The 17,426-nt window shown below is 34.9% G+C and overlaps 2 protein-coding genes across 3 annotated transcripts; both read right to left on the reverse strand.

The window, feature by feature from the left end:
* Positions 1-384: 384 nt before the first annotated feature.
* Positions 385-5,717, reverse strand: LOC21396301 (shaggy-related protein kinase kappa). The gene is made up of 13 exons (XM_024165650.1): positions 5,536-5,717; positions 4,266-4,505; positions 3,953-4,045; positions 3,795-3,854; positions 3,426-3,698; positions 2,969-3,043; positions 2,307-2,363; positions 2,034-2,174; positions 1,903-1,953; positions 1,576-1,671; positions 1,305-1,388; positions 1,109-1,211; positions 385-566 (listed from the first exon to the last, which is right to left on the reverse strand). Exons 2-13 carry the CDS (start codon positions 4,410-4,412, stop codon positions 478-480), a joined length of 1,269 nt encoding a protein of 422 aa, XP_024021418.1. The 5' UTR covers positions 4,413-4,505; positions 5,536-5,717; the 3' UTR covers positions 385-477.
* Positions 5,718-8,529: 2,812 nt separating this feature from the next.
* On the reverse strand, positions 8,530-12,914 carry LOC21396302 (prolycopene isomerase, chloroplastic). 2 transcript variants are annotated; one of them, XM_010098132.2, is made up of 10 exons: positions 12,629-12,914; positions 11,960-12,183; positions 11,764-11,874; positions 11,550-11,603; positions 11,056-11,193; positions 10,711-10,860; positions 9,964-10,155; positions 9,731-9,889; positions 9,400-9,636; positions 8,530-9,056 (listed from the first exon to the last, which is right to left on the reverse strand). In XM_010098132.2, exons 1-10 carry the CDS (start codon positions 12,831-12,833, stop codon positions 8,742-8,744), a joined length of 1,785 nt encoding a protein of 594 aa, XP_010096434.1. In that variant the 5' UTR covers positions 12,834-12,914; the 3' UTR covers positions 8,530-8,741. The 2 variants fall into 2 exon arrangements, with proteins under 2 accessions (XP_010096434.1, XP_024021414.1); XM_024165646.1 differs by having other exon boundaries at positions 8,935-9,060.
* Between the last annotated feature and the right edge of the window lie 4,512 nt (positions 12,915-17,426).

Raw genomic sequence — 17,426 nt, forward strand, 5'->3', positions numbered from 1 at the left:
AACCGAAACGGTGGAGTCAATTAGGCTAAATACCAATTTTAAAGTTTAATCATTCATCCATACCACTTTTGTGTGTAAATTAAGCTTAAACCTTCCACAAAAATGGTATGGATGAATGCTATCTATCTAAAAGCGCTATTCCTCTAATTCACTGTCACAAAGTGCTGCATCAACCGGATTTCAACTCTTGATGAGTTGATGGCAATTTACCAGTAATATGTACAAATACATTTTAAAAATAAAATTTCACGTATAAGTTCACAACTAGCACTATGAGTAAGGGTTGCAGCATATTTTCATGTCTTGTCTTCACCAAGTTTTAGGATTTAGGTTTAGAGTTTATACTGTGTAACGTAAACATACACGAGACTTTATACTTCTCTTCTCACATTGCACAAATGAGAAGGGAGAAGATTCTACAGCTACTGGTGCAATACCAGATTCAGAACCAAGAAAGATCACAGGAATTTGCAAAGGCTAGGTATGCAAAGCCATGAACAAGTTCTGTTTGCGAGCATGCTCTGGAATTAGCCGATTTACGACGTCCGGTGGAATGCCTGATAGCTCTATTAAGAATAGAAAATAACATTAAGAAGCATGAGAACAAAAGTAAAATCAAATACAAGTGACTAAAAGATACGCTACACAAACACAATCTTGTTACTAGTTTTAAAAAGTTAGGTTTGTATATCTTTTCTCTCATTTCAATCTCTCTACAAATCTGAAATATGTCGAAGTCCTAATTTGAGGAAAACAAGTATTATGTAAAAGCTTGCTTTTACGACATCAGAAAAAAAAATGGCCTGCTTTTAATCAATGCTATGGTTTCTATTTGCTAAAATCTCAAATACTATATTTATAATAAACATGTATATTCATCATTGTATAAAGTATTGCCCAACACCTAATGGGAACTGACTACACGCAGTGAGTGCAAAAGATCTCCACATCACTCTCGTACCCTTTCTATTGTGTTTCTTAATTGAAGGCTATTCTTTTCTCTTTGATGCTCTATGGATGATAGAAACATGGAGGGGTAGAGTCATCATTGTCCAAAAGAACGAGCAAGACAACAATAAAAAATTACTAATATAAAAAACGGACTTACCCTGAGATTTGAAATTGAACAATGGAGGAAGAGGGCGGCCATTAGGAAGGCGAGTATTAGGGTCCCTTAATTCATCAAAGAACGGATGAATGCAAGCTTCCAACTGAATTATCCGAGAGACAAATGGGAGGAGAAAACGTGAGCTATCATACAATATTTCCATTAGAGCAACCAGAGTAATTGAAGTCACACTTACAGCAGTACAGCGCAAATTAGGGGAATACTGGAAAAACCGACATACGAGATCGACTGCTTCTGGGGGTAGACGTTTTTGGAAGACCTATTGAATCATAAGTAACCAGAGAATTAAACCAACAGAGCCGATATTGGCTAGGAACGGTTGTAGGCTGATCTAAGCCATATACATAATGTTTAATGAGGAAAAGAAAGGACATGCCTTGTCAATGGACGAGAGAGAGAGAGAGAGAGAGAGAGAGAGAGAGAGAGAGAGAGAGTGGGGCGCATACCTTATGCCATGGATGGGGTTTTATCTGTGGGAACTTAAATTCGGTATAGTTTGGATTCATGCACTTTATCTCTTCTCTTGTTGGCGTTCCCAAAACCTTCAACATAACCCAATATGGAAACAAATGTAAGCCCCCAAAAAAAGGAAAACACTTGCCAAATTTAATCAAAAGAAGTTCTAGCTACCAGTAAGCAAGGTCAAAGGTACGACCAGATTCAACCCAGGCATAGATAAACCTTTTATCCTAATCTAACCAGAACTATAGATAAGCAATTACGCATGGAAAAAACAATTTCATAAAAGACATATAAACAGATTGATGCCCCACCTTAATGATCTCAACTAGTTGATCAACTCCACTGTCACCAGGAAACAAAGGCTGGAAGACAAGTTTGAATGAAAGTGTTAATAATCGAAGACAGAAAGACATCATGAGAAGTAATTTGAGTATGAAGCCACCTGTCCAAGTAGTAGTTCAGCCATTACACAACCTGTCGACCAAATATCTATAGCCGTCGTATATTCTGTAGCACCAAATATAAGCTCTGGAGCTCGGTAATACCTTGAGCAGATGTAAGAAACATTTGGTTCCCCTTTTACCTGATAACATGGAAAAGGGACTAAAAATCTTTTCTTTGTTTTTATTTCCCCAGTTAAAGAAATAGGATCCAACTGGAGAAAAAAGGCTAGATGAACTCTTCAATATGCTAGTTGCATAACATATATACTCACCAACACTTTGGCACTTCCAAAATCACAAAGTTTCAACTGATGAGTGTGGGGATTTACCTGGACATTGACATCTACTATTAGAAATTGACACATGGAAGGAAAAAAATTGATAATAAAGCAGATATCTAGAAGAACAAAACATGACTGTCGTGTACAATTTGATTTGATTTTGCAAAGAGTTTCTCTTTCTATTGGGATAACATTAGCTTAACCACCTTCCACTAACCCAAGTTGACCACAAAAAGACTTTCTATAGGAAAACTAGAAAATTCACTAGTCCATCTCTTCATATTGGACTAGATTAAATCAACAAGGCTCTAATTCATCTATGCCTATAGAAATTGTAGATGCATTCAGCAGAGGCATATGCCTCAAAAAATTGTGCACATTGTTATTTTCAAGAATTTTACAGACATATTAAAAGTAAAAAGTAAACTCACCATGAAAGATACATCCCAAGTGTATTCTCACATCAAAATTTTATGTTGCTTATCCCGAATTTTGTGAATATAATAATTCTATTGTGGATAGTTTTAACACTAATGCGGTCAATTTCCCCTCTTGCAGTCATTTTCCTTGTGTACACAAGCATTAAAGACATATAGCTGTATATAGGATGACTCTAATCAAACGAGTCTTATGCTCCGGGAAAAGAAACTTACAAGTAAGTTGTGAGGCTTGATATCCCGGTGACAAATTCCAATGCAATTATGGATATAAGCAAGTGCCCTGCATATCTGCACCCGAAAAAAGGAATTGATAAAGAAAAGGTAAATGGATTGAACTTTGAATGCCATGGCTATCAACTAAGGAATTAAAGAAACAAAAATGGAATACGTATCCTTCGTGAAATACTTCATATCAACTTTTAAATTTCATTTGGAAACTTACAATTTGATTAGTAATTTTTGTGATAAAAGAATACTATAATCAGAGATCACATTTTATTCTTCAAAATAATCTTAATCAACTCAAGTTTTCACAGTGGCAACATCTGATATAATTTCATAACTACAAGGCCCAAGGGTCAAGTAAAAAGGAGTTCTAATATACATATGATCAATCACACAGAGAAAAGACACAGGAGAGAGAGAGAGAGAGAGAGAGGTTATTTTGTACCTGATAGGTGTAAAGTTTAACGTATATCAGGGGCATCCGTTGGTTTATCCTGCTATAGTTTCTTGCAACCTTGTGAACAGTTTCAGGAACATATTCAAGGACAAGGTTCAGGTAAAGCTCTTCTTTATCCGTTGTTGAGAAAAAGCAGTGCTTTAATGCAACGATATTTGGATGATCCAACATCTGCATAATCTGCAATTCCCTGTTTTTGTAGCGCTTGTCTTGGAGGACCTTCTTGATGGCAACAATCTCCCCAGTTTCTCTACATTTTGCCTGGGAAAGAAGTATACATCACGCAACATAAAATTTTTGGGCAAATAAAGTTGACATAGACTCAAAAATCAAACTATTAAATACGGTTCTACCTACTTGGAAAACAACACCGAAGGAACCAGTTCCAACCACATGTTCTGCAATATAGCTGATCGTCTGGAACCCAAAAGATGTGATGTATAGAATAAGTACCGAACCAACTAAAATCACATAATCTCATCAGATTTGATTACGCCACATAGATCTCTACCAACCTGTCTCGATTGCCCATTTCGACCACCTACAGTTGTTCTTATTACACGCCCTGTTTCGGCACCCACACCATCAATAATATCCTGTTCGCTATCCTACAGTATATAAAATAGCAAGGGGCATAAACAACCAACACAGACTATCATTTCACAATCAGGGAAAGTTCCCTAGAAGAGATCAAAACGTTGTAGAGCTTAGCTAATGGATTGCTCATCACATGATATAAACGCAACTTGCAACAACTGAGAGGAAACAGAAAAAGTTTTATGAGGCAAAAGGCAAAGTGGTAAAAACTAAAGCATGCAGATTTCTTACTCTGTCCTCGTCATGATCAGAGTTGTCCCGCAATCTCATCTCCAGCATTTCCCTCCCCAACCAGTCAACTGAACTAGATGAACTCTTGAAACCATTAATGGACCTGGAACTGCCCACTCCCCCATTTCCTAGGCTAGCAGACGCCATAGGTGCGTTAAGTGTATATTGCAGATGCTAGTATTCGCTAACCTTGTAATGTTTCGTACTTTGGTTGCGCATTCCATCCAAGCACCTATCTTCCTAATGAGAATTAATAAAAATTCTAACATCAGAAACAGAAATCAAAATGTAAAATATACATGGATCACATATAGAAAATAGAAGTAAGAGAAAATGGTAAGACAACATGTGTAAGCCAGATAAAGCAATTAGACAACAGATGTAGATTCATAATCACATGCATAATTTGTTGTCGGGTTTCTTCCGACACCCATCTCTCCATAGGCTATTACAGAAAAACTAAAGAAACGGGAAAAGAAGAATACATGGAAGGTAGTTTATCCAGTCATTGTATGAATGAAAAGCAAAGTAGGAAGTTTTATACATATAATTCTTGAGGGGGCAAAAAAAAAAACTAGCGACAACAAAAATCTGAAATAACTATAAAGATACTTGTATCTAGTACATTGAAGAGTGATTAACGTAAAGGAAAATAGAGGATACAAAAGCTTTTAAAGGGGAAATTAATAAGCTAAATCAGCAACCTAGAACTGAAAATTAAATAGGGTCCTACCACAACAGAAGTCAAAAACTCTAAATTTTCTGGAAATTAAAGGAATGGAAGTTTACACACCAAGTTTCCTCTCTCTCTCTCTCTCTCTCTCTGTGGTAAATTCCGGCAGAATCTACAACCTATAACTGAAATTAAATGGATTCCCACTACAACAACAACTCTAAAAACTGAAATAATGGAAGTTCTACAAACCCATCGTCTGAAAATTCACATAAATTTCCTCTCTCTCTCTCTCTAATACACAAGTTTCGGAAAGAGAATCTCTCCGAACAACTTCGCAGAAATTACAAAAATCTCACACCATTAGAAAAATCAAAATTTGCTCAGATCTACTCTTGAATTGCTGGGAAATTATCGTTTTTTTTTTCCACCCTCGATCATTTTCAAAAATCAATAATCATCACATAAAAGAAAAAGAAAATCTAATCACCGGAAAAAGAAAAGGACGGAAATAATTTGACAAAAAAAGCATGAAACGAACGATTAAAATTCTTTCGAATCAAAGACAGAAACAGATCGTGGGGAAATTCTTGGAACCTGAAAGTACTCGTGAGAGGCTTGGAAGAGGAGCCGGCGCATTTTAGCAAAGCTTGGAATTTCAACAACAACAACGATTGATTGATCGAAAATCGTGAAGTGAAACTAATAACTACTAGCTACTGATATTTTGTTTTTCTTATTGTTATTAGTACTATTTTTTATCTATTTTGTTTGAGCAAACAAAACCATAAATAAATAAAAAGGAAAGAGAGGGAGAGAGAGCAAATCTAAATAGCAGTTTCAGTTTGTGGTATGGGAACTGATAATTTTGTTTAGATGGAATTAAACAGTCTAGTGCTTTTTTTTTCAACGTTCATTTTATTAATTTTAATTATTAATTTTAATTTTTATTATAATTAAAAAATTTTATAAAAATTATATTTAATTTTTTTATAATAAAAAATTCTCACATAAAAATACATTTTAATTTAAATTAAAAATTTAAATAAAAAAATCTTTAACTTTCTTTTCATCTTTATTACTCTCTCTCTTCTCTCTGCTCAGCACCAGATACTTTAGGCTACTTTTATAACTTTATTTATATTTATATTTATATTTTCTTCATGCGCCGATTTCAGAATGTCGTCGTCGTTTTTTTTTTTCCTTTTTCCCCCTAATGACCTTCCATTCAACCTTGAGAGACCGTTACTAGTGACTTATTAGCATCAGTGGTCGGAGTATTTTTCTTCTTTGTTATGTATTTTCTTTTATCTTATTAAAGATTAATTATAAAGATACCTTTGAGTTATAGTCCTAATAAAAATGTGTCAGTCGATTTTTTTTTTTTTTTTACTAAAACGAAATCTTCCTTTCAGTATAACAAAAATAATACGTGACACATAAAAATAAGAATAAATTAGTCTGTTTGTTCTCATGCGTATCAAAAAAATAATAATAAATTATTATTTTTTAAAATTTTCTAATGTTGTTTAATTTCTTTCCTTTAACAATTATAATTTTTAATTTATTCAAAAAAATATAGTTTTTGAATTACATCAACTTTTAAGGGATGTTTGGTACCTAGATTCGTTTTTTGATTCGAATTATGGTTCGTGGTTCGCTATAATATTTTTTTTCATAAAAAATACACGTAAATAAAAAATAATTCTAATCACATGGTTCTAATCCATGAAGCAAACGTCTCCTTAAAGTCAAATTAACTTTAAACATAATAAATATGTCATAATATCCCTACATTATGTACCACGTATAAATTATGTATCAATACCAAAACAATCGAGACGCGTTGGAAAATCGAACTAGTCTTAAGTGGGGTATTTTAGGAAACACAAAAAAATCAAAAGATAAGGCTCTTTATAATATTTTTAAATAATGAAATCAGTATTCAGTAGATAATGTTGCCCTTCTTAAAAGGGGGTGTAATGCTTTTATCAGTTTTTTAAAAAAAGAAAAAAGAAAAAGAATTTATGAAAGAGAAGGATAGCTACCACCTCTTTGCATGAGGATGATGACGGTTTATTGTGTATCGAATAAGAGAACGCCACTTGTCCTCATCCGAGCGTAAACGGTTGTTAAAACTTAAAACCACAACCACAAGCATCCTCATAAAAATTAATAATTATAATCCTTCCAACATGCAAACGTAGGCGTTGATATCCACTGGCAAGTGGTATCACATGGGACCCACTAAAATTGACTGGCCTTCTGCCACGTCATCAGGATCAGTCCAATATGATGCACATACATCTTGTGGGGCCATGGAAGGGAAAATTCCTGGTTGTTTGGTAGGGTTGAAGGAAAAGTAGGATGGATTTTTAGTTCATTTCCAACTAGGCCGGATTATAGAGTGGAAAATGGACTGTTCATCTACTTTGTCTTGAATTACAATTTTGCCCATTGACTTTATTTTAATTTACACACATATATATTTTTAAAAGATTGGTTTATAATTTTTTTTTTCACTTTATTTATTATTTTCCCTTAGAAAAGTACTATTCCCCATACACCTTTACTGACTACTTAAGCATATATGTCTTTTATTTGGTTATTGTGCATGTTGTAATGTTTCTTATATGGAAAACTTTTTTGTAAATACTATTCATGAGTAAAATAGTAATTTACCAATAAAAATTTATCTTTCCTTCCTGTAATACCCAATTCAACTCATGACACCAAATAAGTGAAGGTAAATACAATTTTTTTCCTTCTTCTTATACCAAATAAGAAAAAAACAATTTTCTTTTCATCAGCTCCAAATTTCCTTTATATTCTATTTTCTCTCCTTCCTCCTACTAAACATAGCATTTAATCACTTAATGTCATCTCTATTGGGCCAAATAGCCAAATATCCAAATACTTATCCCAACAAACTTCAATATTTCGTCATTCATATATAAATTCAATTCATTTTGGTGAGGAAGTTCAGATGAAAAAGAACCATTGGACAGTTGGATTCATTCTAAAAGAAAAAAAGAAAAAAGAAGGTACCATTGGAGGCAAGCGCATCAATATTCAAATGATCGTGGATAGCAATGCAATACAATAACTGGGTTTTGAATGTTGACCTTGAAATGAGAAATAGCGATGATTTTTTAGGGAGACCATTTCATATTTCATTAAATAAGAAGGGGGGGAAAAAAAAAAGAAGTACCAGATTTTTAGCATCATACAATGGGACCCGCTTCATTTTTGGGCAATTGGGTTTGTTGAACTTTATTGTGCACGCGTCACATGCAAAGGCCAAAAATGTTGAACAAAATAGCTTGTTGGTTATCATGATGATTAGGGCCATGCCATTGCCATTTGGTGGTCCTAAACCTCAGCCTATATGTGCATGCATGCCCTTAAATCTTTACTACTATTCCTTTCCAGCCTTTCGGTTTTATAAAAATTGCAAAGCCTAATACTAGGTCGGTGCCAATACAAACACTAAACATATAAAAATAGTGGACTAAACCAACTAAAATAGAAAAGAAGTAAAGAAGTAATAAAAATGTTAAAGCAGGCCTATATGAGATCTTACTATGCTGAAAAATGATGCTAGATTGTTGGACAGAGCATCCTTATGATTTCCATTTGAACAAATGTACCGAATACAATTTCACAGTTGAATAGAAAATGGAATGGAAAGATTGAATAATTTCAAGCTTAGTGATAATTATGCACCTATCTCTTACGTTGGGGTCCAGAATTCAAATTTCTCTGTCTTCAAATTCAAAAAACAAAAGATTATAACGTGCACTTCAGATTCCAATGGCATCGAGAAGTTGGGAGTGTTGAGACACGGAAACGAGTGAATTGGCAACAATGGCGCCACTAGCAGCAACTGCAGGGACTCCAATGCCAGGAAAAGTAGAATCCCCACAACAGTAAAGTTGTGGGATGGGAGTTGAATGTCCAGGAAAGGAGCCTTTACCAGCTTCAATGGCTGGCCCATATGTTCCTCTGTGTCTTCTAAGAAACCTTTCATGTGTCAATGGAGATCCAACCAGCTTGACCTCGCACTTTTCACGGCTAAACCCTGGACCAAGTGCACGTTCCGCTGCCCGCCACATAACCTAACTTAGCAAATGAATAAACCAAAATGCTTGAGAAAAAGTAGACTAGATAAAAGTTTGATGGAATATGTCTAATTCAAGCAGTAGTATCAAGGTTTAAACAATAAAGTTAATTTTCAATCTTATTTTAAACACCATATTTGTGGTGTCTAAGGTCTTTTTATAAGATTGTTGTGCTTTTGAAAGACAGTACTACTTTTGCTAAGTAAAAGTAGAAGTTAATTAAAATTCTAGCTTCTTACGATAACTTAAATTGTGTTTGTGCACAATGTTTATAATGGTTCCATCAGTGACAACAAATGAAATTGACACGAAAAAAATGTCGTTAAACATATCTGCATACCTCCGATCTTTTGGATTTAAGATTTTTGTATTCAGCACTGCGCCGATCAAGTCCTTTCCAAAGTTCATAAGGCTCAGTTCCTGGCAGATAAGCGTGCAGCACATGTTTCCCAGGTGGCGCAAGGTCAGGACTCAGTACGCTAGGTACAGATATCAGTACGACATTCTGATCAGCATCTACTCCTCTATTCCAATCATTTACAACAATATGATGAATCCCCAAGTCATCTCTTATTCCCTGCTTGATATTTCATATTTCAAACACAATTTCTTTGAGTGGCATATACTCTAATGGTCACATCACTCAAAGTTCAGTTTCTTTGATTACTCACCTCTGAATCAAAGCCCAAATGGAGATGCATGAATGAGTCACATTGTGGGGTCGCGTTCACGCCATCTACGTATGACTTAGGAAGAACATCTCTAGGCAATAGTTTTAGAGTGTCCCACATGGATGCATTACTGACAACAGCCTTTTTAGCACGTATGAACTGCAGAATATTTGTTTCTCCAAATGTTAGAATAAAAAGGAATGGTCTGTGAGAGTAGAATCAACATTACTTACTTGACCGCTTCTTAGCTTGACCCCAGTTGCTCGGCCATTTTCAACGACGACTTTATCTACATGGCTTCGCAGAGAAAGTTGTCCCCCAAACTTCTGCAATCCCCTTACAAGAGCATCAACAACAGCCGCACTTCCATGGAGAGGGTACTCAAGGCAGCAACCTGGCTTGTACCACTCTGCAAACATGTAAATCTGAAAAGAAAGGAAGAACAAACAGTGTAGTGTTTGTTATCCGAATTTTCATCGGTGACAATACTTCACAATTGAAATATGCAGTTGAAAGAGGGAAACGTTTAAACAAAAAACAAAAACAAAAAAAAAACAAAAAAAAGATAGATGACAACCACAACAACTACTAACACCAAATAATGTTCACAGAAGAACTGCAACTATTTCCTTTTTCCATTTTTGTACTAAAACTTTAACATTAAGGCATATACACTTTAAGATCGAACAAGTTTTAAGGCAAATACACTTTAAATTCTCATTGTCAATGACCCCAAGTTGCTAGATTTATTTAATGAAGAAGCAGATAATAAAAGTCAAAAAGTATTTAAAAATGTGCATCAAATAGAGAGCAACTGATTTGGGGCTTAAAAGCCCTGATTAACCCATGTAGTACTTGGAATAGAAAATAAATTTAAAAAAAAAAGGTGAATGTGATAGGTTCTATAATTCAACACACTTGCCAAATACAAACACAAAAGTTTGAAGAACATTTTTAGAACTTAAATCCACAATAGTTACCATCTCTGCTGAGAGTATACCATTAGATTTCACCCCAGCAAGCAAGAAGGACAACAAGTCCACCCAATTCCTTATAAAGGGGTCTTTCAATCCCAACGAGTTGACAATTTCTGAGAACGGTCGTAGCAGCTTTGTCGCGCCAAGAGCTCCCTGGAAACAATAGTGTAGCCATAAAATCTTTTACAAGCGACACAATAAAGAAAACATAAGATTATTACTAAATAGGAGCATAGTTATAATTTTCTATTATTAAGTGGGATCAAAATATTAATTTTTCTTGTTGGTTGACTAGAATCTACATAAAAATATGTGCCCCCACCGAAATATAAGTAGATCCGCTCATACCTGGGGTCCCATTTGGAGGAAAGATTTAAGGAGTGAGGGGGTGTATCTGACTGCAGCAGTTGAAAGGACTCCTAAGTCACCTCTAATGGCCAGAGGAGGCAGAGCCATCGCAGCCGCTGACAGTGGAAGAACTGCATCCTGTTGAAGAGTTGCATCTTGCACATGAGGCATAGTGAAGCAACATGTAAGGAGGACTATATGAAAAAGTCTATACATTTTAATTTAGAATAATTATACTGATGCAAAAATTCCAAGAGATTAACCAATCTGCATCTGCTAATCAGGACTTTCCAACTCATGAATGTCAAAGACAGTTCTTTATTTCTCTCCTATTTTAGAATCTAAGAGCTAATTCATCTAATCACAACTTCAAGGGATAAACAGTAAAATAGGAGATGAACCTTGTTAGGAAATATTTTGATACAAGAAAAAGAAAAAAAAAATCCTTATACATTAAGCATTGACAGAAAGATTGGTTAGGTAACGATACTCACCAGCAGCTTTTGCCATTCTAGAACAGCATTTGGACTTGCATGTTTCTCAAGGTCCTGAAAGAGCGGAAATAAAAAATCCAACTGAAAATTTCATTTTTTTTTTTTAAATCTAGCAACACGCATTGTGCAATCTACAAAAAAGCTCCTTGAGAAAAAAAAATGATAAGAATGGGTTAAACAATTTGACATGCGTAGGGAGACCAGAATTTTCCACCTTGAAGAACTCCGTGGGGCCAATGCGCGACAAGAACTCGCCTTCTGGAACGTAGACCATCCATGAATCATAAGTGGCACAAGGAATTCTCTCACCAAGCGCATCTAGAACCTGAAAATGTTTTACTCCAAATTATTTAGATTTAATACCAATGAATGAAATATTGGCAAGAAAAGGAACAAGTTAAATAAGTTACTTGGGCAAGAGGATTGGCTTGAAGACCCCTTGATTGAAAGCCAGAGAACAAAGAGGGACCGGAGTCGAATTTGTAGCCTTTAATCTCGAAAGAGTGTGCAGCTCCTCCTGGTATGTCATGGCTTTCTAAAACAATAACATCTTGTTGGTACCTTGCTAGAAGTCCAGCACAGCATAGTCCCCCAATTCCGCTCCCAATCACTACCACATCAGCCTCTGCCTTCCCTGCACACTTTTTTTTTTCCTTTTCAAGTTCATAATTGGATATATATGGGCCATTGGCAAACATTTCAACCATGAACAAATGGAGAAAAAGAAAGTGAATAAATAAAAAAGAAAACACATGGATCAAAAAGCAATTAAGGACAATCAAAAGCTACCAAAGGAGAAAAAAAAAAAAAAAGACTCCATTGTTCAAAAAGAGAACTTTGGGAACAAGAGACATGGACAATTGAGAGTGCAATTTTTGCTTCATAAGTGGGATTATACATCATCAAATTATTCAAAGAAAAAAAAAATGTAGTTATTATTTACAGAAACAGCTATACAAGACACATTACAACTAAGGCTATTTTTAAATTTTGTAAGACTAATTCCTTTTAAACAGAAATAATAGTGAAGCTGGAATAACATCCTAATTAAGAAAGAGAAACTAATTAATTAACCTGACCTGGGAAAGAGTCGTTTTGTTTGACAGCCAGTCCAACAGCGCCAGTTGAAGAAGGCTCTTGAACGTTTGAATATCGCGCCAAGACGGTTTTCCTTCCATCAATATTATTAATGAATGATGACTTGGGGTTGTGATAAAGAGGTGATAATTGGCCGTAAATTTGATATCTAGTATTTGGGATAATATTGCACGTAATTGATGCCATATCGAAACACCAAGAATTTAATAATTACTGGAGATTGTTGATGAGCTCATTGAATAAACAACTTTTTTCATTACTTTTGCATTTTGGGTTGCTGCTTAAATGCCAACGGAGTTTCTGCAGTTTTAAGTATAGCCACGTTACCACTCTCTCCTCCCTTTGTTATCTCTACCCAAAAACAAAAACGACAACTACGTACTAATAAAAAAATAATATTAACAAAAAACGACAACATCGTATAAACACGAGTACACGTCCCTTTTATTATTATTATTAATTTATATCTTGCTGGTGGAGGAGTACACATTCTACGGCTTCACTAGGAATCTGATGGTAGTACTAATACATACGGAAAATGACAAAAATTTAAAAGTACGACAAATAACTACTTTCTCGTGGAAGCGTAATTTGCAACTCGTTTCAAGCTTTCAACACTAAACACTATTTCTCTGGATTTGGTAATCTCCTTTTGAATTTTTTCAATCTTTCATTTTTTTTTTTCCACACATTACATTCATGGATTTTCTAACAAAGCCTAGCTAAATATGACATTAGCCATAGGATTAGATATCTGCACATATGCTACTTTATCTCAAAAAAAAAAAAACAAAACAAAACAAAACAAAAAGCCCCAGAAAATTCACTATTGCGCGCGTCTCACAAGTTTGATAATGTATACAAGAACAAAATTAGAATCCCAGCATTTCTTTATTGCATCATTCAACATATAAAAGAAGTCAGTACCATAGAATTTGCTTGAACCACCGAACCAAGCAAAATGATACATACACAATAAAGAAAGAGTTTAACAATTCATTAGAAAAAAAAAAAAAAAAAAAAAGGGAAAGGAAAAACAAAAGAGAGTTTAAAAATTCATTAAAAAAAAAAAAAAAAAAAAAAGGGAAAGGTAATACTAAAGGAATAGAGCTGAAAATTCGGGCCGCCCCAGGCCCGACGGCCCGAAAGGGTAGTTCGGGCCGGCCTGGTCCTGCCCTGAATAATTTTATATAGGCTCAGCCCGGCCCTAAGGCCTGACGGGCCAAGGGCCGGGCAATTTTGGGCCGGGCCGAATCGGCCTAACCCGAGCATGATTTATAAAAAATTTAAAAAAATATAACGAATTTATAATTGTAATGACTGAGAAAATCCTATACTTTAAATAATATAATTTATTTATTTAAGCCAAGGATTTTCCTAGAAAATATTATGTTATATTGTGAATGAAGGATTTAAGGAATTAATATCTATATTCCTAAATTCTGTAACAGATTTCATGTTAAGTTCATGTCTCGATCAAGTAAATTCGATCGATAAATTCTCACCATACTTTAAGTCGGAATAATTTTCAGTACAAGTATAGTTAGAGAATCTTAATTTCAAGAATCTCCAAGCACAGCACGATGTTGGCAGCGTGAAAAAAACACGCACTGACATTTTTAAAGAAGAGAAAATCCTTAATTGCCAGACAGCTAGGTTAAAGTCACAAGATAAATACCCATAGTAGAAGGGTACAATGTGAGCTCGGGAGTTGACAACGTCAAAAACAGCGTCATTCCCGGGATTTAATGCAGAAAAGTTAAATTTAGAATGTGTTCAGTCTAGAATTTATTTCAAGACTTTAAACAGTTCAAGATATTACGCGAGTAAGAGTTTAATGTGATCTCATAGTAGTCAAGGATGTAACATTAAACTGTAAATAAGCAGTAGAAAAAGAACCGTCAGAAACTAGAATTTTATGTCAGCTAAGTACTTCCTTACAGTCAGTATGATTTTTATTTGACTCAAAGGAAACTTAAGAGAATGGACAAAAGTACAAGGGGTGGGTTATATTTTTCTCTCTCTCCTTCTCCACTTCACTTAGCATGCATAGGAAAATAGAGCCAAAATTTGGCTAGTTGAGTGTGCTAGAAGGTTACAAGTTAAGGTGTGATGTGATGGTAGTGGTTGAAGGAGAATTAATGGCAAACTTGCTTCTTCTTTTCTCCTTCCAAAACCGGCCAAGAAAGGGGGATTTGGACCAAAAATTTGGTTGAATGATGGAGTGGAATTGGTGTTAAAAAAATAATTTCCAAGTTGCCTATAAAAGGAACCAACATAGGATAAGCTCCATTTTTTTTCTCCTAGCTTTTTCGCCACTCAAAAATCCGGCCACCCTACACCATTTTGGCATTTCCTCTCAAATATTTTCTTCCACTCTCCCAATCTTGAGCCACTAGCAAACCATAGAAGAAGAAGAAAGAGATCAAAGCGTCTAGGAGAAGACTAGTCAAGCATTCCTCCAAGGGTAAGGAAACTCTAAACCCTCTCTTTTTATGTTCTAGTAAAGTTTGAGCTTCTCAAATTTCCTTATACTCTTATAGTTTCAAGCCATTAACAATCTTAGAGGAGTTCAAAGGTTTTTCAAGAGAAAGAGGGAATTCTTCAAGGGTAAGTTCTTAAACTCTCCTCCATTAATTTCTAGCCAACTTTAAGCTTGGATTTATGGATGTAAATTTGTGGTTCTTGAGGAGATAAGATTGTAATAAGGGTGCGCGAGTTTTATGTTAGTTTTGTGAGTTATAAGGTTAGTTTAATGTGGTATGATTATGCTTGACTTAAGTTTGCTTATTTCCGGTTAGAGAAAAAATTTTTGGTTACTTTGAACGCGAAAATAAGAACCCTAGAGTGAGCTTTTTTGATGTTTCAAAGCCTAAACTTATAGATCTCGATGTTTTGAATGTTTTCTGTGGCTATGACAAAACCCAATTTTAACTCTAAAAGCAAGTTTGAAGCCAGTTTACAAAAACGGACGGGCTGTCCAACACAGTTTCAGAAAAAGAAAAAAAAAAAGGGATTGCTATAGCATTGCTACAACAATCCTACAGCATTTTAAAAGAAGATTTGATGCAACAATCCTACAGCATTTCTAAAAAAAGATTGCTACAGCATTTTAAAAGAGATTGCTACAGCAATCCTAAAGCCTTTTTAAAAGATTGCTACAAAAATATTAAAAGATTGCTACAGCAATTCTATAGTATTTTTAAAAAGATTGTTACAGCAATATTAAAAAATTGCTACAGCAATCCTATAACATTTTTAAAAATATTGCTACAGCCTTATTAAAAGATTGCTACAGCAAAAGAAAAAAAAAAGTAGCCACTGTTTTCAGCCAAACGAGGCCTTTTAGAGGCTGAATTTCAACTTTATCCAAAAATGACAATTTTAGATCTCGACGAGACGAAAAATTGTCACGAAGAACAAATTTTTGAAATCCAAACTAGAATTTTATGTCAGCTAAGTACTTCCTTACAGTCAGTATGATTTTTATTTGACTCAAAGGAAACTTAAGAGAATGGACAAAAGTACAAGGGGTGGGTTATATTTTTCTCTCTCTCCTTCTCCACTTAGCCGGCCATGCATAGGAAAATAGAGCCAAAATTTGGCTAGTTGAGTGTGCTAGAAGGTTACAAGTTAAGGTGTGATGTGATGGTAGTGGTTGAAGGAGAATTAATGGCAAACTTGCTTCTTCTTTTCTCCTTCCAAAACCGGCCAAGAAAGGGGGATTTGGACCAAAAATTTGGTTGAATGATGGAGTGGAATTGGTGTTAAAAAAATAATTTCCAAGTTGCCTATAAAAGGAACCAACATAGGATAAGCTCCATTTTTTTTCTCCTAGCTTTTTCGCCACTCAAAAATCCGGCCACCCTACACCATTTCGGCATTTCCTCTCAAATATTTTCTTCCACTCTCCCAATCTTGAGCCACTAGCAAACCATAGAAGAAGAAGAAAGAGATCAAAGCGTCTAGGAGAAGACTAGTCAAGCATTCCTCCAAGGGTAAGGAAACTCTAAACCCTCTCTTTTTATGTTCTAGTAAAGTTTGAGCTTCTCAAATTTCCTTATACTCTTATAGTTTCAAGCCATTAACAATCTTAGAGGAGTTCAAAGGTTTTTCAAGAGAAAGAGGGAATTCTTCAAGGGTAAGTTCTTAAACTCTCCTCCATTAATTTCTAGCCAACTTTAAGCTTGGATTTATGGATGTAAATTTGTGGTTCTTGAGGAGATAAGATTGTAATAAGGGTGCGCGAGTTTTATGTTAGTTTTGTGAGTTATAAGGTTAGTTTAATGTGGTATGATTATGCTTGACTTAAGTTTGCTTATTTCCGGTTAGAGGAAAAATTTTTGGTTACTTTGAACGCGAAAATAAGAACCCTAGAGTGAGCTTTTTTGATGTTTCAAAGCCTAAACTTATAGATCTCGATGTTTTGAATGTTTTCTGTGGCTATGACAAAACCCAATTTTAACTCTAAAAGCAAGTTTGAAGCCAGTTTACAAAAACGGACGGGCTGTCCAACACAGTTTCAGAAAAAGAAAAAAAAAAGGGATTGCTATAGCATTGCTACAACAATCCTACAGCATTTTAAAAGAAGATTTGATGCAACAATCCTACAGCATTTCTAAAAAAAGATTGCTACAGCATTTTAAAAGAGATTGCTACAGCAATCCTAAAGCCTTTTTAAAAGATTGCTACAAAAATATTAAAAGATTGCTACAGCAATTCTATAGTATTTTTAAAAAGATTGTTACAGCAATATTAAAAGATTGCTACAGCAATCCT

This window comes from Morus notabilis, unplaced genomic scaffold, assembly GCF_000414095.1.
Source record: "Morus notabilis unplaced genomic scaffold, ASM41409v2 Scaffold1195, whole genome shotgun sequence".
NCBI classification, from domain to species: Eukaryota; Viridiplantae; Streptophyta; class Magnoliopsida; order Rosales; family Moraceae; genus Morus; species Morus notabilis.